The 18,987-nt window shown below is 36.2% G+C and overlaps 1 protein-coding gene across 5 annotated transcripts in view; it reads left to right on the top strand.

Moving 5' to 3' along the window:
- The window catches only part of RBPJ (recombination signal binding protein for immunoglobulin kappa J region), a 137,977-nt gene extending 123,279 nt beyond the window's left edge, over positions 1–14,698 (top strand). For 3 of the 5 annotated variants that reach the window (XM_065735695.1, XM_065735696.1, XM_065735699.1), the window contains exons 4-11: positions 5,400–5,565; positions 6,293–6,467; positions 7,914–8,051; positions 8,263–8,375; positions 9,585–9,725; positions 13,128–13,283; positions 13,976–14,079; positions 14,198–14,698. In XM_065735695.1, the coding sequence (XP_065591767.1) occupies positions 5,400–5,565; positions 6,293–6,467; positions 7,914–8,051; positions 8,263–8,375; positions 9,585–9,725; positions 13,128–13,283; positions 13,976–14,079; positions 14,198–14,513 (1,309 nt within the window). In that variant the 3' untranslated portion in view covers positions 14,514–14,698. The remainder of the gene's footprint in view (positions 1–5,399; positions 5,566–6,292; positions 6,468–7,913; positions 8,052–8,262; positions 8,376–9,584; positions 9,726–13,127; positions 13,284–13,975; positions 14,080–14,197) is intronic. The other 2 variants (XM_065735698.1, XM_065735697.1) reach the window with 2 other exon arrangements.
- The last annotated feature ends 4,289 nt before the right edge of the window (positions 14,699–18,987 follow it).

The raw sequence follows: 18,987 nt of genomic DNA, 5'->3' as shown, positions 1-18,987 counted from the left end.
GAAGGAAAGAAGGCTGTCGAGTGTTTTCATGCTCAAAATAGTGTGGGGATTTGATAAACATTACTACTTCCTTGACCGATTCCAAATTGACTAACTGGTACAAAGAACAAACTTCCCTGCTGATGTCAGTGTGAAGCTAAAGGAGACGAGGTGGTAGGCACAGTCTTCTGAAAGATGACCTCAGAAATGTCTTATTAGAATAGAATCATAGAATGGCTTGGGTTGGAAAGGTCCTCAAAGATCAAGTTTCCAACCCACTTGCTGCTGCCAGGGTTACCAACTGGTTGATAAAGTACTAGATCAGCATGCCCTCATCTAGCATGCTTTGAACACCTCCAGGCGTAGGGTATCCACAGCTTCTCCGGGCAGCCTGTACCAGCACCTCACCTCACCACTCTCCTGACATCTAATCTAAATCTTCCCCCCTTTAGTTTAAAACTATCCCCCCCCCCCCTTGTCATGTCACTGGCTACCCTTGTAAAAAATGTATTTCCCTCCTATTTATAATCTCCCTTTAAATATTGGAAGGCTGCAATCAGGTCTCCCTGCAGCCTTCTCTTTTCCAGACTGAAGGCCAGCTCCTTCAGCCTGTCTTCGTAGGAGAGGTGCTCCAGCCCTCTGATCATCTTTATGGTGTCTTCCTCTTTACCCTCTCCATGGTCTTGGATATTCCGAAAAAGCAAACCTTTGTGAAGAGAATCCTATAGTTTGAAAGCAGAATTGAGTATATCAGAAGTGGTTAGCAAAGACATGAGGTGATTTTATTTTCCTTTCTATCCCTTACTGCTTCAGTAAGCTCAGTAAGAGTGGCTTTTCTACTAATGTATCATATTTTCTCTGTGTTTATTAGCTTCAGTTGACTGAAAGGGCTGGGGGAATGTTTTTCTCTCCTTGGTGATTGTCTAATTAAAAAACAATATTCCAGGTGGTGCCAAGGACTCAAATCTATTCCACTTTTGCTCGTTACAGTTAAGGCTTGGAAACCATTAGAAATCATTTTGTTCTTTCCTTGAAGTCATTTGGAATAAAAGAGAGCATCCTTAGATACCTCAGCTTGGTGTTTTTGCCATGGAAAATCATTCACTTTCCGGTCTGATGGACCAGATCTGTCAGAAAAAAATAGGTACCTGCTTGCTTCTGTTTCCTGTACTGAGTTTCTAAGCTTAGTGGCTTAACATGAGGTTGGTAATGCTGTGGCTTTTTCTTGGCTAAGTGACCTATGAAATTAGGCCTTTGAAAGAGGGCACTCTGGAGGCCATGTGCTCCTTGGAGCTAGATCCCCTGATCCTTCTTGACTAATGTCAGTCACAGTATTATCTTAGTTTAAGGCTACTCATTGTTTTAATTACACAAATCACAAATTATTGGAAGATAGATAGGGAAGCATCACATGTAAGGTAAACTAGGAGTTCACAAGAGCACGTTGTCATTAAACATATGAAGTACTTACAGAGACCTGGTATCCCAAAACATTATCCTGGCTTAGCCAATCAATCTTTGTGTTTTTTAAATAAGCAAATGGGAGATACTGAATCTGCATCTTGTCCAGAAACTTAACAAATGTGGAATAGGTTTTGTCCAAGAAAGATATTTCTGGTTGCTATTTTATTAATGAAAGACCTGACAGAGTTCATCCCTAAAAGATCTCATGTGGTTTTTAAATCAAGTTGTTAGATGTTTGCCTCATGGAAGAATGTACTCTTTTGCTTTATTGCTAATTAAATAAGGAATGATCAGTCTATTTGTAGCATAGAGAAAAGTTATTAAGAAGATGTTATAAATCCTAATAGGCGGTTGTATCCTTCATGATTTTCCACCATTACTTCTTGTACTGAAAATTCTGACCAAACTCAGAGCAACCAGAAGCAGCTGCCTTTCCCCCAGCACCTATCATTTTCTTCTTACTATAGGTCAGATTAATACTTAAGAATTCTTGCCTCCCACTCAGTCTTATTTTAGTTTGTGGTTAAAGAAGAAAGAGGTAGGCTCTGTAAATCAAAAGTTGAAGGAAGAATAGTTTCATTTGTTCCACCAAACATTGTCCTACCATTTTAACCATCACCAATACTGGAAATTACCTACGTTGTCTGTTTTGGGGAGGTGATTTTCTTTCTCTTCTTTTCCTCTTTGTGGTTATCTGAAAGCTGACCTCTCACATAGAAGTTTATATAATCTTGTTTATGTGGAAAGTGTTTCATTAATGAGAAACTTTATTAGTTATTTTAAATGTATCTAAGTCACGTTATTTAATACCCTCTGAAAATTAGAAATAAAATACTTGCAGCTTTTATTCAAACCACGTTGGAAATAAAGTTTATAATTTACCTTTTCCATACATGAGTGCTTGTGGTTGTAAATATGAAGTGAAAAGCCCCCATACTGTGCTTGTCTATATTTGGAGGCTGATAGAGAAGAAAATTTGTTCAGATTATGATCAATCACTCTTGTTTTGTAGGTTTAATCTATCATGAAATGGTCAAAGTGGAAGTTTCTTTCTTTGTTTGGTAATATAGAGTCTTTAGGTGTTTTTTTTTTCCTGTTTTAATTTAGAAAGACAGCTGTACTTGTGACTTTTTTCATCAATGGGTAAAAACTTGTTTCTTACGGGCCTTTATTGCCACCTCGTGGCCGTAGGTATGTAAGAGTCTTGATTTAGAATAAAGCTGAAATGAAAATCGGTATGATAAAAAGTTTGGGATTTTTTTTCTTCTGAACAATAATATAAATAAAAGATTATATTTTGAATTGATGCACCTGTTACTTCCAGATTCTCAACATAAAGTAGTCCTCCTACACATGACACGATGTGCATAGTAATATAATCATTGCCCTTGCTTTTTATTTTTCTCCATTTTCCTACAACAATTCAGAACTTGCAGCAATCAGTAGGTGATCTTCAGAATAGATTTTTTAGCAACGACTATAATATTTGCATCTAGATATGGGCTGAAAAAAGGAATATATATATTAAAAAAAATTGGCTCTGTGAACACCTTACACTTTTATAATTTTCTGTCACGTTGGCCACTACTTTACAAATGTAGATTGTGTTAAGATTGTCTTTCCTATTTGATAGATGAGCATTTGAGAGAACTTGGGTTACTTAGTCTGTACTGACCTAATTTCTGAAATGGGTGCCGTTGAAAAGTAGGAACTGCATTACAGCTTTGGAGATCAAAATCTTGTAGTAGGAAGGGAAATGCTTGGCTAGGGTGTTAAGATGTATTCATGAGGATATTAAAGATGCCCTGCAGCATCAGATAGCATTGTCATTGGGAAAGCTGGAACAGATGTCAGGTAGCAAAAATTAAGAAAAAGACATAGAACAAGCTAAAAAGTGATATATGTTATGTGTCATTTCATGGTTGGATTCAGTCATCTTTAAGGTCTTTTCCAACTTGTGTGATTCTATAATTCTACAATAAGAATTATTTAATACTGCTTACTCTTTCTGTTTGAGATAGCTTTCAACTTCTGTGCTTACAGCAGTGAAGTAATGCATTCTGATGTCAGGTAACCATAAATTCCAGCTTTTTAGTTCATGACTGATTTGTAGAAATTGTCTTGTGCAACTACTGGAGAAGTTGTTAAATTTTATTTTTGAGCTAGTTTATTGTGTAGTTTTTCAGGTTCATGAGTCACAGGAAACATCTGTTTTGCAAATTGGCAAGTTGCTACCTGTTGTGTTCGTTCCATGTTCTGCATGTTCAATTGGAAGGAAAAAAAAAATCCCAGAGCCTTCATCTGGCCCATAGTTACCTGCAAAGAATCAAATGCAAATAGTTAACACTGATGCAATAAGCACATGAAAAAATATTATTTGATGAATTTTGAGTAGTTCACTTCTACAAATAGATTTCCATTAACTCATAATTCCATAGTTAATTTTGTATTCCATTTATATCCTTGACAACAGTGTGAAGGCAATGAAAGGAACAAATAAATGCTATGGTCCGTCTCTGGTGAAATGGATTATCATTATGGAGGAAATACAGGATTTGGTTCTGAATTAAGTTTGAAAAGCAATCTGTTTGAGCAGTTCCACTAATGAATTTAATGGGTTTTTCAAACATGCAGATTTTTTGACCACATATAGAGGTCTACTTTCTACAAACTCCATTTTGCAGGCAGTCTTTTTTTTTAAGCCAAAGAGAAGTGTTGTGGTTTGAAAGATTTTCTTAGGTATTTAAGCCGGATGGTGTATTATTATAAAATCATTTTTTATGTATTTTAAAAAGAGTTTTTAGAAGTTTAAGTGAAAAATGTTGACTGAAAATGTATTCAGCAGGATACCTTGATGTTTGCTTGCAGGAGTTAGTTTTTGCTGGTTATTATAACCACTGAAATTTTGAATTGTAGTAAAACCTTCAAAAGTTTTTAGTTGTTGTTCATTAAATTTAATTTTTATACTGAAGCTGGCTTACACTAATTAAAGCCTACACAGTGTTTAAAGAATTTATCCACAAATTTGGGTGTTCCAGAGCATTTCCAGAACATTGTACGTACTTTCAGGAATAAAGTAGGAGATGTCTTAATCTCAGAATTGACAAATTAAGTACTATGCATCAATGCAAAATAAATAGAGTAATTAGAAACTTTTTCAATTTTCCTTTCCCTTCATGCCTCTTTAGTTTTCTTATAACTATGGTATGCTAATAGTCCTTCTGCTTTTTCAACTTCGATTTTAACTGAGTAATGTTAAAAACACTGCACCTGTTGGTTAAACTAAAACCAAAAGCAATTAGGGTTGGCCTTTTAACATTTTAACAATTAAAGACCAATGTGTGACATTGTAAAATTGCTTTTTTTTTTTGAAATGTTTGCTATAAAAAAGCATCTAGAATGACTGCTGAACAATAAATTGTATCTTATGGTTATTGCTGAAGGTACCTATTTCATTTATAAACAGAACTTAAATTTGTGGTTGGACAGAATAGACTCGACCCTTTTCCTTTGCCAATGCTGAAAACCAGAAGTAGTTGCTAGATTTTCTTTAAATTGCTTAGTGGTACTGCTCTGTGTCTTAAACATATTGATTACAAAAGGAAAACTTTGTCACCACATGTTAAGACCTTTCTACTTTCTTCAAGAGAATCTTCTTTTTGTGAGGGTAAAAAATGTTTTCATTTTATAGTGAAGGAGATTGTTACCTGTTATATTAAAATGGGAAAGTCCTTGGTGACAGTGCATCTAATGCTGTTTTTCCTTGTCTTTTCTCTTTTTTTAATTTGTATTTTAGAAAATCTTAAAGGCAAGTGAGCAGCATGCATATATAAACTGCAGAGCAAATGTAAATTGACTGAGAAGGCTTTGGGTCTACAATAGATTGTCTGAATACTGGTTTTTATTTTTTTTCTTAATAATTGGGAATAATCTCATAATATGCTTTTGATTTTCAGGTTCTTTTGTCCCCCTCCATGTGTGTATCTTATGGGCAGTGGATGGAAGAAAAAAAAAGAGCAAATGGAACGGGATGGTTGCACTGAGCAAGAGTCACAACCTTGCGCCTTCATTGGAATAGGAAACAGTGACCAAGAAATGCAGCAGCTGAACTTGGAAGGAAAGGTAGAAGTGTAACAACACATTAAAATTATCACAAAGGATGTTACAACTGCACCATGCCTTTCAAGGCATGCACTGCCTTATTGTAACTTCAGTTACGTTGTAGCAGATATTACCAATCATTAAACAAAGTCTCAAAAATATACAGGACAGCGGAGTCAATGGACGTGGATCATGGAATTACAGCATGGTACTAACTTCATCCGTAAGGTCTTGGCTCAGTCAGTTCTTTAGGTTGTTTGGTAGGCCTTAGTGATTAACTGAAGTAAGGTTGCTTGCCAAAACTCCATGTCTGTCTCACTGGTTTGTGTGAATGGGTAATATCAAGGAAGCATCTGAACAACATCTGCTGCTGAAGTGGTCTTTAAGTTCCTTTGTGTAAAAATACATTTTAAATGCCACTTTATTTGTGCAGTACGGTTTTTGTACGGTAATATAAATTCTTACCAGTTTTTTTTAACGTGTTTGTGGTGACTTAAACAAGTGGAATAAATCTGGCAGCATGTAAGTGCTCATTTTAGCTAGTTGTCTAATTATGCACTATTATGTAGCTAGTAGGTGTTGTTTTTTCTTTTCAAAAAAGTCATATTGTTATTAGTGAGGAAGAGAGGAAAAAGTGATTTCTGATCTGCTTGAGAAACTGGTATACCATTTTCATTCAGGTACATACAGAATTTCTTGTACTTGGGCTAATTTTGAAAAAGAAACAATAATTTCTTTTTACCCACAGAATTATTGCACTGCCAAAACGTTATACATATCAGATTCAGACAAGAGAAAGCACTTCATGCTATCAGTAAAAATGTTCTATGGCAATAGTGATGACATCGGTGTGTTCCTCAGTAAACGAATCAAAGTCATCTCCAAACCTTCTAAAAAGAAGCAGTCACTGAAAAATGCAGACTGTAAGTATTTTACAGTTCTTTATGTAGCAACTTTGTCTCACTTTCATTTTTAATGTATTCTGAGATGTGACTATGATATAAAATATAAAATCTTTGATTTTTTTTAATTTTTGAATTATACACAGCAATATATTTTTAAATGTTTCAGTATTGATTATGCCATCTAGTTTAATACAGTCACGATTATTTAGTAACTACAAAAAAGCTTTATTCTGAGGAGTAAATCCTTGTAAGCAAATGCATAAAGAATGCTCTGTCTCAGCTTTTAAGCTGTTGAATCCCTTAAGCCGCCCTGATCTGGTGCTTAGGATGTTTTGATCAGTAGTGAAGAGATAACTTTCACACTGTGGTAAGAGCAGTGCCATGTTTCCATGACTGCACATCTTCACATTGCAGCCACCTTCTTTCTGTCTCATTTTATTTTATATGCTTATTTTTAATATATTTTTAATATATTTTGCACTGTCACTTTTAAATAATTGATTTAAAAAAATCTGTATGATGATATTTCACCCAGATTTCCTTGCCTTATTTTTTAACTGAAGATATCTCTGGTGCTGTTGGGAGCATTTTTACTTTTTCTCCGAAGCTTTTGCCTGCATACCACTGGAGCACCTCAAGAGATGCTGTTCTTTTTTTGTTTGTTTTTCTCTTTTCACTAGTGCTTTAAAGGGCTCTTCCACCAGCGTTGGGCTGGAACCTATTCACCTATGGAATGTGGATCCTCGGGGCTGCTAAGCTTGCCACATGAATAAAGGCAGTCTGTTGCTGTGCACTTCATGCCTGTGGGCTCAGAGTATGCACTGTTGACTTTGTATTCAGACAGATAGTTTTGACGGACAGTGAATATGAACTAAGCATTCTTCAGTAGTAAATAATAACAGTAGAAGAAACATGCCTTTTTTAATGCTGGAGTGATAGTAGCTGAACTTTTTTAGGGGGGCAGACTTAGCCTTTCTCCCTCTTGAGTGATGAGAGAGTTCAGATCTGAGAAAATTGCAAGTTTTGTGGTCTGTTTTCATTACAATTGGTTGTGATTTGTAAGAATAATTTTTCTTTGTACTTCAAATGCAATGACCAGTGAAAGTGGTCTTCAGTATTTCTCAGGGTAAGCTAAAGCTTCTGTTCAAATTATCAACTGTTTGAAAGCTGGGAGCAGAAAATTTTCAGCTGGCAAGTGCTGGCCCATTTGGCCTAGCGGCAATATTCAGTGAACTAGCATGCCTTGGGAGAACAGCTTCTATATATTTCCCACTTATAATATTGTGACTATTTCTGTTCTGTCACAAATATTAGTATTGTACAGAGCAATGAATATTTGAGAATTATTTATTGATTTCCAGTACTCATCAGCTTATTTTATTGTATTTGTGACTTCTTTTTACTTTACTGTGTAATAATAACAAAGTAATTTTATAATCTGAAGTCTGTATGTATTCCTTGCAGTATGTATTGCATCAGGGACAAAAGTGGCACTATTTAATAGACTTCGATCCCAAACAGTTAGCACCAGATATTTGCACGTAGAAGGCGGTAATTTCCATGCCAGTTCACAACAGTGGGGAGCATTTTACATTCACCTCTGTAAGTAAAAATGAAGGAATATGTATATTTAACTTCCCTCCCTCCATCCCTACAAAGAAGTCCTGTGTTTTTCTTCCTTATTAATTGCCCAAGCACAGATTTGTTTTGTTACTGAGTGCATATTTGATGTAGTAGTGTTGTATTAAGTGTTCCTCATATTGAGAAAAGCATTTATTTAAACAAATAATGTGGAACTTCCTGTTTCATGCAGTGGATGATGATGAATCAGAAGGAGAAGAATTTACAGTGAGAGATGGCTACATTCATTACGGGCAGACTGTCAAACTTGTATGCTCTGTTACTGGCATGGCACTCCCAAGACTGGTAATGTTTAATTTCTCCACTGTTAAACTTGTATATGACTGCTTAGTGTCATTGCATAATTGGGTTTTCACAGTTTGCAATTTTGGCTTTATACATTTCCCTTTGGTAATACACCTTTGATATGAAGATGGCATTCATTTCAATAAATGCATATTTTTATCTTTATATCTGCAGATTAATGCTGTAAGTAAAGAACAGCTTGTAAATTAAGCACAGGGAATTTTTCAAAATTCAAACCTACCAAAGTAGGTTAATCTGCAAGCTGTTCTTAAAAAAAAACCCAACATAATATAGGTCTATTTTAAAAACAGTCATGTAGGTCCCAGTGTGGCAAAACTCTTTATTCATTACTCAGTATCAATACTTAAAAGCTTTGCAGCAGTAGGGTGATTTCATTTGATGTCTTCAGCCTAGATTTAAGTGTTCTACCAATTTGAAACTAAAAGATTGTTAGCTAAGAAATCTTCAAGCACTATGACTGCTGCTCCTGCTGATGTTGCATAACATGAAGTACTGAACTTTTTTTTCTAGAAGTTGAGTTAAAATTCCAATATTCCAACATATTTCCACTGCCTGTAAGGGAAAAAATTAATTTTTAAAAATAAAATAGTGCTCTGAATTAAGTCAGCTTTTTTGGGGCTGAACTGCCAGTTTTGTCAGTTGTCAGTAACAATTCTTCTTCACAGTTGGTCATTAAATATTACTTAAAGGCAACTGGTACGATAAGCTGTGATTGCTGTATTTGCAGTATTATACTTCAGGCCATCTCACTACCTTTAAGATACGTCCTTATTTTCAACTGATTTGGTTCAGCAGCCAGTCTGCCATAGAATGTAATTGGTACTGTCAGTGGTGGAAGCATATGCTTCCGTAGAAGACTACTGAGGTTTGACTACTGTTCTTTTGTGGTTTTTTTGTGGTGTAGCCCAGACTTTTTTTTTCCTGCTGTTGGAATGGGGAAAAAAATGAAATATAAATGCATGCAGTATTTTGAAGGAGTAGTACTGATAATAACAAAAGTATTGTGTCCTTGATGCACAATTATTAGGAATTAAGAACCTAATGCTATTAAAACAGGAGGCTTGGAAACTTGAAAATTATGATCTTCCACTTTCTGTACTTAACAGTACATATGTAATCTTCAGTGTAATCTTCAATGCAATGAAGTACAGAAATTGCCCTAAATGTGCATACAACTTTCATTCACAGATAATTCGAAAAGTAGATAAGCAAACAGCATTATTGGATGCAGATGATCCAGTATCGCAGCTCCATAAATGTGCATTTTACCTTAAAGACACTGAGAGAATGTATTTGTGCCTTTCCCAGGAGAGAATAATCCAGTTTCAAGTGAGTTGCTTTTCATCTATCAAAAAAGGTTTAAACATGGTTGCAGACTTTTCCCAAATATTTACAGATGTCTGAATGCCAGTTTTGCAGTTGGATTTGAATGAGAATGTTTCTTTTGAAAAATCAGCAAATAGAGTTCATTATAGACTTTCATGATGCATTTAGCAGTGTTGGATTGCCTTGCTCTTGGCTAAGGGTAAGTAGTACAGACGAAGTCACAGAAATTTGATTTGTCAGTAAATAATGTACTCATCTGTCTCCAATAATTTTTCTCCAGCTGGTGGAGAAAGTTATCCCTAGTGAGCTACTTCAGTGGGAATGAACCCCAAGCAATAGCTGCCTTAAAGAATAATATTAATAATAGCTTGCAACTGTTCTGACATCTCATAATAACAAACTGTTTTAGTCTCCTGTATGTTAATGTGTTTCTAGAAGGCTTCTAGCATGGTAATTCCAGTCAGAACAACAAGACTGGTTGTCAGAATTTATCCCAATTAAGTTTTGCAACATCTTTTTAAAAATCCAGGGTTGCTCAAACAGTAAAGGGTATTGAGAGAGAATACTGTACTCCAGGTAGACCAACATGTGGTAAAGACTCAGAAATTTCTCTGAACATTTCTAGTTTCCAGAGTAAGGAATGAGGAAGCAGGGAAATGAAAAATTAGCATTTTCAAATATTTCCTTTAATATAAGGGAGGGGGCAAAGAAAGATTGGTGATGTCTCAGGTGACTTCTGTCCTAAACTGTGACAGTGGAAAGAGTGTGAGAAGCTTTGTTCATATTTTAGGAAACATTCATGACCTAAAGGTCAGAAGTGGACAGGGTCTGTTGTTTCTTCCACTAGCAGATAGCAGAGATATATCTATCATTGTATTTTCTTGGAAATCACAATGGGTCTTTACCAGGAGGAAAAGAAAGCAATGAAACAGGAATTGCAGTGTCCCAAAATCAGCCTTGCTGTTTGATTTTTTTCAAACTAGTTTGAGGGAAGGGCTGAATGAACAAGGAACTCCTCCTATTCTGGCAGCTGCTGGAACTGTCTGAGGAACTGAAGGGACATACTAACACTCTTCAGTTTTACACAGTAAAACTGTGAAAAAGTTTTACCTGGAGCCAAGTCTGAAAAGAGATCTAAATTTTCCACATGGGAAGATAAAAGGACACCCTGCTCTTCTGAATGTTTATTCTATTTGTTGAATAATACCTGTTAACCTGCACATCAGACTGTTACCACTTGTTGGTAACTGGAATCATGACTGAATACAGTTTCTGCTAGCATCAGCAAAGATGTCATTTTATCTGCTTCTTCCCTTGGACCAGAAGACCAAGACTGGAGAAGAAAGAACGTGTGCCACTCATTTCAGGATGACAGTTCTTCCACGAGTGAATGAAAATATATATAGTATATATATGTATAAAGAAATAAGGATATAAAAAAAAAACAAACCAGCAGTTCAGCATGAACCTACCAAAAAAGTTGAGATTCAGTGTACTGGAGATCTCTTTTCAAAGACACATGCTCTAGAGGCTATAGAAGGGATAACGCCTTGCTTGATCAGAGCATAGTCCTTGTCTGTCTAACAGAAATAGAAGATGCTGTATATAGAAGCAGACCTGGTCATTTTATGAAGTTGTAGACTCTTAAAATGTCTTGAGTTGGAAGGGACCTTAAAAGATCGAGATCCAGCTCCCCTGCTCCCCTGCTGTGGGCTCAGTTGCCACCCACAAGATCAGGTTGGCCAGTGCCCCATTCTTCCTGGCCTAGAACACCTCCAGGGATGGGACATCCACAGCTTCTCTAGGCAGCCTGTGCCACACCACTGTCTGAGTGAAAAATTTCTTCCAGACATCTAATCTGCATCTCCCATCTTTCAGTTTAAAACCATTCTCCTTGTCCTATCGCTATCAGAACATGTAAAAAGTTGATCTCCTTCTAGATTATAAATATAATATTTTGAAATATTTGGAAGGGCATAATGAGGTCATCCCAGAACCTTTCCTTCTCCAGACTGAACAAGCCCAGTTCCCTCAACCTTTTTTGATGGGAGAGGTGCTCGGCCCTCTGATCATCTTAATGGCTCTCCTCTGGACTTGCTCCAGCAGTTCCACTTCTTGAATGTGCCACAGGCCTGGATGCAATACTCTAATCCGCTGCACTTGTATTTTGACAGTATCCAGTTTCTTGTATTAAAGGATATTAAGGGCTGCTACATCCCTGACTCTGTCTTATTTGTATTGGTGTTGTCCGTCAGTTTGAATCCTTTTGACTTGTTTGCTAGTCCTTGAGGAATATTCTCTTTTATCTTTTAAGGTTTAAGAAAGTAAAGAAGAACCTGAAGGTAAATTGTACTTGAAAGCAACAAAGATTGTTTCCTTGGGATAGGATTAGTCTTTCAATGATTTCTGTGAGAAGGGGAGCAGTGTGTTACTAAAATGAATTTTTAACATAGCAGGGCTGCCAGAATAAGTTCTGTGGCATTTTCTTCTCACTTTGAGGTTGGGAATTAGCAGAACTGATGGAACTAGTCAAGGATCTTGTACAGGCTCATCCACTTTTGATAGCCAGGTTTTTGCTTGTTAGGAGTTAAAACATGCCTGTCTGTTTATGCCAACAGGAAGATGTCCTTTGTCAAAATACTGTACAACAGTTTCTCTTTTGAAGTCGGGCTAACAATTCTTAAGCTTCATATGCTTCTAATAAAAATATCAGTTCAGTCTGGGAAAGTTCAGTAGTTAATATCCTTACTGTGTATCTATCTTGCAAGCTATGTTCAGTGGGTTTTAACCTGATCATATCAGAGTAAAGAGTCTGTCTGAATTCATCTTTGATCCTAACTTCAGCTAGGCGAGTTGTGTTAGATTTGTGAAGTTTATCTAATGGTTTTTTTGAGAATGAAGTAATATAACTGGATGGTTGTATATCAAGATGCCCCTAAAACTTTTATGTAAGCAAGCAGAATGTAGCTATTAAAAGTTTTCTAGTCTGTTTTGTTTTCTGTCTGCAGTTAACCAATGTACTGTTTCCTGATTGATTGCTAAGTAATGGAGTTGTTCAGAGCAGGCTTTTGCTGCCATAAAAAAAAAAATAGTGCACAATGATGTAAAACACGAATGATATGTGATTTATAGATACAGTGAAAAGTTTTTAACCCATTTGCAGGGTTTTCATTTCAGCTTCCACGTCTTTACACAAACACTGGAATGTTAGCTTGATTTTTTTCATCTTTTTGTACGTAAAGGCGACTTTTAAATAAGTAGATCTTCACATAATTCTTAAAATGAAAAATATTCAGTGCATTTTGTTAAGAGATGAAGAAACATGTTACTGACTGAGATGCTTTTTAGCTCTGTGACTGGCAAACAGATCTACAGATCAGACTTAAAACATACTTCCTTTTTAAGGCCACTCCATGCCCGAAAGAACCAAATAAAGAAATGATTAATGATGGAGCTTCTTGGACAATCATTAGCACAGATAAAGCAGAGTACACATTTTATGAGGGGATGGGACCTGTCCATGCTCCAGTGACACCTGTGCCTGTTGTAGAAAGTCTTCAAGTAAGTGACATACTTTTGTTTTCATAAGCCCTTTCATATGAGATTATTCTTATACTGAATTAAATGTTATATTACTTCTGTGGGCTACTGTAGGAAAAGATTCCTACCAGCTTTACATGACTATGATGCAATAATATTTCTCAGCTTCGTTTCAGAATGTGTGAGTGTATCCATCACGTGAATGCTATTAATGTTGGTCACATGAAAAATAAGATCATTCTGTACATTAGGAATTTTATCTTTTAAAATACTATGGTGATGATATCTTCAGGACTTTTACTTCTCTTTTGATTATTTAGAAAACTATTTTGGCTCTTAAAACAGCCATTTATAACAGTGCTAGGCTGAAATCATATTAAGAGTGAGGTATCTGCTGTTGAAAAATGTAAAGCTCTCCTAGTGTTCTCTAGAAGATTTTGTTCTTTGTTTTCAAAGCCTTTTTGACTTCAAGTGGCTTCTATCAGGACCTAGACATCCCTTCAAAATATCAAATTATTTGGTAGTAACTTTTTAATGAGTTTACTGTTTACAGTTCAGTTGTGTAGGTCTGTTTATTTTTGTTTCATCCAGCTGATGGCTGTAGCGTTGTTTACAGTTCATATATGCTCTACAAAACAAATCTTTTAGTTTTTGTTTTTAATTAATGTATGTTTTTTTTGTGGGTTTTCTTTTATACTCATCTCCTCATCCAGTTGAATGGTGGCGGGGATGTAGCAATGTTGGAACTTACAGGACAGAATTTCACTCCAAATTTACGTGTCTGGTTTGGGGATGTGGAAGCCGAAACCATGTACAGGTACGGTGTTTCCTACTGCTTTTATGGTGGCTGTCTTTTACAGGTTGTTTTGGATAGTGTACGCTCATGTAGCGTACGCTTAAGTTTTGTTTACTAAGTTGACTCTCCTGTTTTTCAGATGTGCAGAGAGCATGCTATGTGTTGTTCCAGATATTTCTGCATTTCGAGAGGGCTGGAGGTGGGTCCGCCAGCCAGTCCAAGTTCCAGTAACTTTGGTTCGTAACGATGGCATAATTTACTCCACCAGCCTTACCTTTACGTACACACCGGAACCAGGGCCACGACCACACTGCAGTGCTGCTGGAGCAATCCTCAGAGCCAACTCAAGCCTCATGGCTTCCAGTGAAACAAATGCAAACAGCGAGGGAAGTTACACAAACGTCAGCACAAATCCAACCAGCGTCACATCATCTACAGCAACTGTAGTTTCCTAACTACCGTTCTTTGTTTGGACTTTAACTGACTTTTAAGTGCTACATTCAAGAGAACTGAACAATTTTTGTGGTTTCATTGGAAAACACCTTTCCATTTTAGGTGATATTATTTTGAACCTGGTTACCTGCAAGTGCTAATCTTAAATATAGAAGCCACAATAAAAAAACAAACAAAAAAACCCCAACCATCCAAAACATAAGAACTTTATTGAAAATCTATTTTTCAGCTGTTTTTTTAATGGGCAAGAAATAAAAATGTGGCTGGGATACATGTTGAGCAAACTAGAAAACATGAATACAACGTAGTTTTTATGGACCAAGGAACTTGTATAAGCTTTAGTATAAAAGGTACATTTTCACCATACCTTTTTTGTATCACAACATATAGTACACTTTTGTTACCAAATAGTTTATATTTTTTTTTCTCTGAGCTTTTGCTCTGAAGTATATTCAGGTTCCAAGCCTGACCATGCTTGTATAATCTAATTACCATACTCTTCCAGTTTTAAAAAAAGTATATATATTTTTGGTCTGTGGCTGGAACTGTTCCTTTTTTTAAACTGAAGTCTTGTGACTTTTTATGAACTGAAATTGTTTTTATTTCAGCAAGTAGAACCTTGTAAAGGCCAGCATATTTTTTTTAAGATTATATGAAGTCTGTGCAAAAGCTTTAAAAAATGCCTCTGCCTTGCCTGCAATACATGCAATGTATGTTAACTTTTAGTGCTCTGTTTTCAGTCATTGTTAATAGTTATTTCTGTTTTCCTTTTTTTAAAATATATATTTATAGTGATAATTCATGAGGTTCTAACATTACATGAGTTTCGTTTTTATTTTTAAAGGTGACATCTCAAGCAGTCGTGTTAATGATTGTTCATGTCACAGGCATACGTTGGTGTTTTTGAAGGGTTGTTACTGGGTTACTCTCCCCCTTCCTTTCACAGTCATATTGCATCTGAAAATGTTTCAGAATCTGTTCAGGTTTTTCTATTCTTGTACATAATTTGTATTAAGTGTAAGTTAAATGTTTTATTTCAAAAGTGGAATGTTCCCAATAACTTCATTTGGCAGCACGTCTTCTGTCTTGTTGGCATGTAACTAAAATGTCATGAGAAGTATATGCTACAAATGGGATTGGTAGGTGATGCCCTTCATCACTAAAGATTACAAAAAGCATGTTTTTCTTCATACTGTTGGGTAAATTAGGCCAGACTTAAGTGTAACACTTGTCTCGAGAACGTGCTTTCATTGTGAAGTGATCATACATAATAACTGAAGTAAATTTTATTACTTAGGAATGGGCAAATAGAAAATCATAAAAGCACTATGAAGATGTCAACTCCTCCCATCCTTATTTCCCGTGGGTTTCTCTTTCCCTGCCAACAGCTTGTGCAACATTCAAGTCTTCTCTCCATCATAAATTTAAGGCTCATTTGCACTTTGACTTTGTTGGTTGTTGTGTTTGTTTTTCATTTTGACTTTGCTGTGTTTTAGCTCTCCTTGCGGACCTGCCTGCTTCGTCTGTAATTGAAAATATATGCCACTAGTTCATTCATAGTCACAGAACTAGGTATAGACTCGTAGGACAAGTTCTGAATAGCGTGATCTTGAAAAGCCAAAATATGATTTGACGGTGTGTTCAGCCTTTTTTATTCCTTGAAGCATGAGCCACAACTGCTGTGTAAATGTGAACCTGTGGCTTCCTACACTGCATTGATTTCAAGCTTACCCGCTGACTATTTTCATAGGGTTTTTATTTCTGACCACTTACTGCAGTTCCAACGCCCACCAACATTTTAAAGCGTTTTCACTGCTCCCTATTTGTGTACTCTGACGCTCCATTTTACCTGTTTGTTTTAGTGCTCCATTGTACATGCGAGAACAGTGTGGTTAAAAGAGGAAATTGGTTATAAAACATATTTAGCTAATAGTTTAAATCAGTGCCACTGTCCTTCTGAAATGTGCTTGTACCCTACCACAGGCCTTCATATTTGCTCTGCTGTATTATGAAACAGACTCCCATGACGTAGTCACGATGCTGGTCCTTAGCACTAGTGGATACTGCCTCACCTCATCTCTGTTTCAGTGACCAAGGGCAGAATTCATTGTGGCCTTATCTCTGTTTTAAACTGTTTACTGGCATTTACTTGCAGATCTGTTTACTTGTGTATATGCTATAAAACTTCATGTTAATCTTGTCGTGGCAGGAATCATTTCACAATGTTTTTGTTTGAAGCACATAAGTATCTTACAGTACTGTTTAATTCAGAAGCCACAGATTTTCATTGCTAATTAGACTGGGAATTGAAGTAAGTGATACATATATCAAATCTAGAAGGATATTACAGTGATGTGCACGCAATAGGCAAACTGTAACAACACCTTTATCCTTCAGAGGATACTTTACGTAGCGTTTCAGAACTTGACACCTGCTTTTATACTCATTATTTTAAATTTTTTACATGTAAATGCAATACTTTTTATATTCAGTTTATTTGCAATAATTTTGCCCAGTAGATATATTCTATTCCTTGACTTGTAAAGAACCTAGCCTTATTTCTGCTGTTCTACACACTACAGCCATCTGGGTGAAAAACACATTACTAAGTTGTGCTTACAGGACCGTTTAAAACCCCATCTTTCCTTTGGGCTTGTGGCACCATTTTTGCCAATAGTTACTTTTTAGTACAGAAACGGTCTTCCAAGTCCTGACTGTTGTTCAGATGTCCAGTTGTTCAGATATATTACCTTCCTGATCTTTCCGTGGGGTGTTATTGTTACATTTATTGGCCTTGTGAGCTGTTAGCCAATTTCCATGATATTAACAGTATCTCAACGTTTTGATAAAAACTACTTTTAGAGTGTTTCAGTATGAAACAGTTATAATTGTTCAAGTCTAGCTGTTCAGTCTGCTGTTAATTCTGTATACATAGAAACTGAGTCTGTGTTCAGAATGTTGTTATAGTTCCAACTGTAGGATGAAAAAGCAAATTATGCGCTCAGATTTAGCTCTGCCTTCTCTTGTTTTCTTTTGTTTGGAGCTGCATTTCAGGATTCAACACTAGCATAGTCTTTAATAACCTGCTGCTGATGTTTTTCCTAATTACTTGCCCTGAGGGCATCCCACAAGTGTGTTAGTAATTATATTCTGTACTTCTTTTCGTTGCACGGACTTGTAAGATCAGAACGGTTCCCTGAAAAGACACCAACTCAAGTTGTAAATCTGTGAATTCCCTTATACAAAATACTAATGCCAAGTGAAAGAAATTGCCTATTGAAAGTATGCTACCCACTTGTAGATGAAATGACTCCGTAGAGGTGTCCATCCTGAAACTAGACGCTCTTCAATTATTAACCATATTATTTACTTTATTTCAAAAGCAGCTGTGTTTATGAGTACTGAACAAATGTGTATACTTGCCTGTGCCAGACTTTTGACTTTGTTTTCAAGCACTGTACTGTGGGATTGAGTGGCAGCTTTGTTAGAAGAAGTATATTAGGGTTTCTACTTAACCCTTTTAAGACTGAACAATTTCTTTCCTTTAGTGGTTATAAAGGAGCAGTTCTAACATTGTAAATGTTCTGTGTTCAACATTGCATTGCCCCATATGGAGGTGCTGTGCTATTACCATTAAAAAAAATAATAATCCTGTAGCATGTATATACATTCAGTCTTAAAAGGGTTATTTTTACAAACTGTGCACCTGTAAAGTTTCTTAGCAATAAGGTAGAAAAAATGAGCAAGTTTTTACCATAATTTTGTAGAGTTAACTGCTCAGTTCCATATTTCATCAAGAAAAAAAAAACAAACCCTGCAACATGGGCAGTTTTGAGGATTAAATAAAAAGTGAAATGTAAACCACGTAAGTGTTTTTTTGTCAAGTGTACTGTGTGCGTATATGTGCATTTAATACCAGGCTGCATTTTTTCTGCAAGGCTAATGATAAAATGCTGTGTTACCGTTGATGTGACAAACCCAACTGAACATCTGTGTGATGATTCTGTGAGAGTAGTTACGACCTGATCACCTGATGAACCTTGCCACGTATTTGAGGGCTTCTTTCAGTTCTCACCAAGGAGTGTGTTTAATTCGGGGTTTCTTGTTGCAAATGAACAGTGAGGTCATCCGTGGAACCAGAACAACGCAAAAGACGACCGAGCCCGGGAGTGGAAAATCATCAGTAGTTGTGAGGCTATGCACACGGGACTCCACTTAAGCAGGATATGGAATGTCCACCCAAAAAGCTGGCTTCCAAATCTAAATCTGTTTCGTTATGGCTTGTATCATTGCTGGAGTTAGATAAGAAACTGTTTTTTTTTCTTTCCAATAATGTAACAAAACAAAACAAAAGTTCACTTTTTTATATTATTTATTAAATAAGAAAAAAAGAACTGTGTTTAATTGTTTAACTTTAGCAACTTTACTATTGCGATTAGCACTGACCTGAGTTATTTTCATCCTTTTCTTACTTGC

Source organism: Cyrtonyx montezumae, unplaced genomic scaffold (genome assembly GCF_038088225.1).
Source record: "Cyrtonyx montezumae isolate F1298 unplaced genomic scaffold, pur_monq_1.0 scaffold_2, whole genome shotgun sequence".
Lineage (NCBI taxonomy): Eukaryota > Metazoa > Chordata > Aves > Galliformes > Odontophoridae > Cyrtonyx > Cyrtonyx montezumae.
This window is presented reverse-complemented; position numbering and strand designations above follow the sequence as displayed.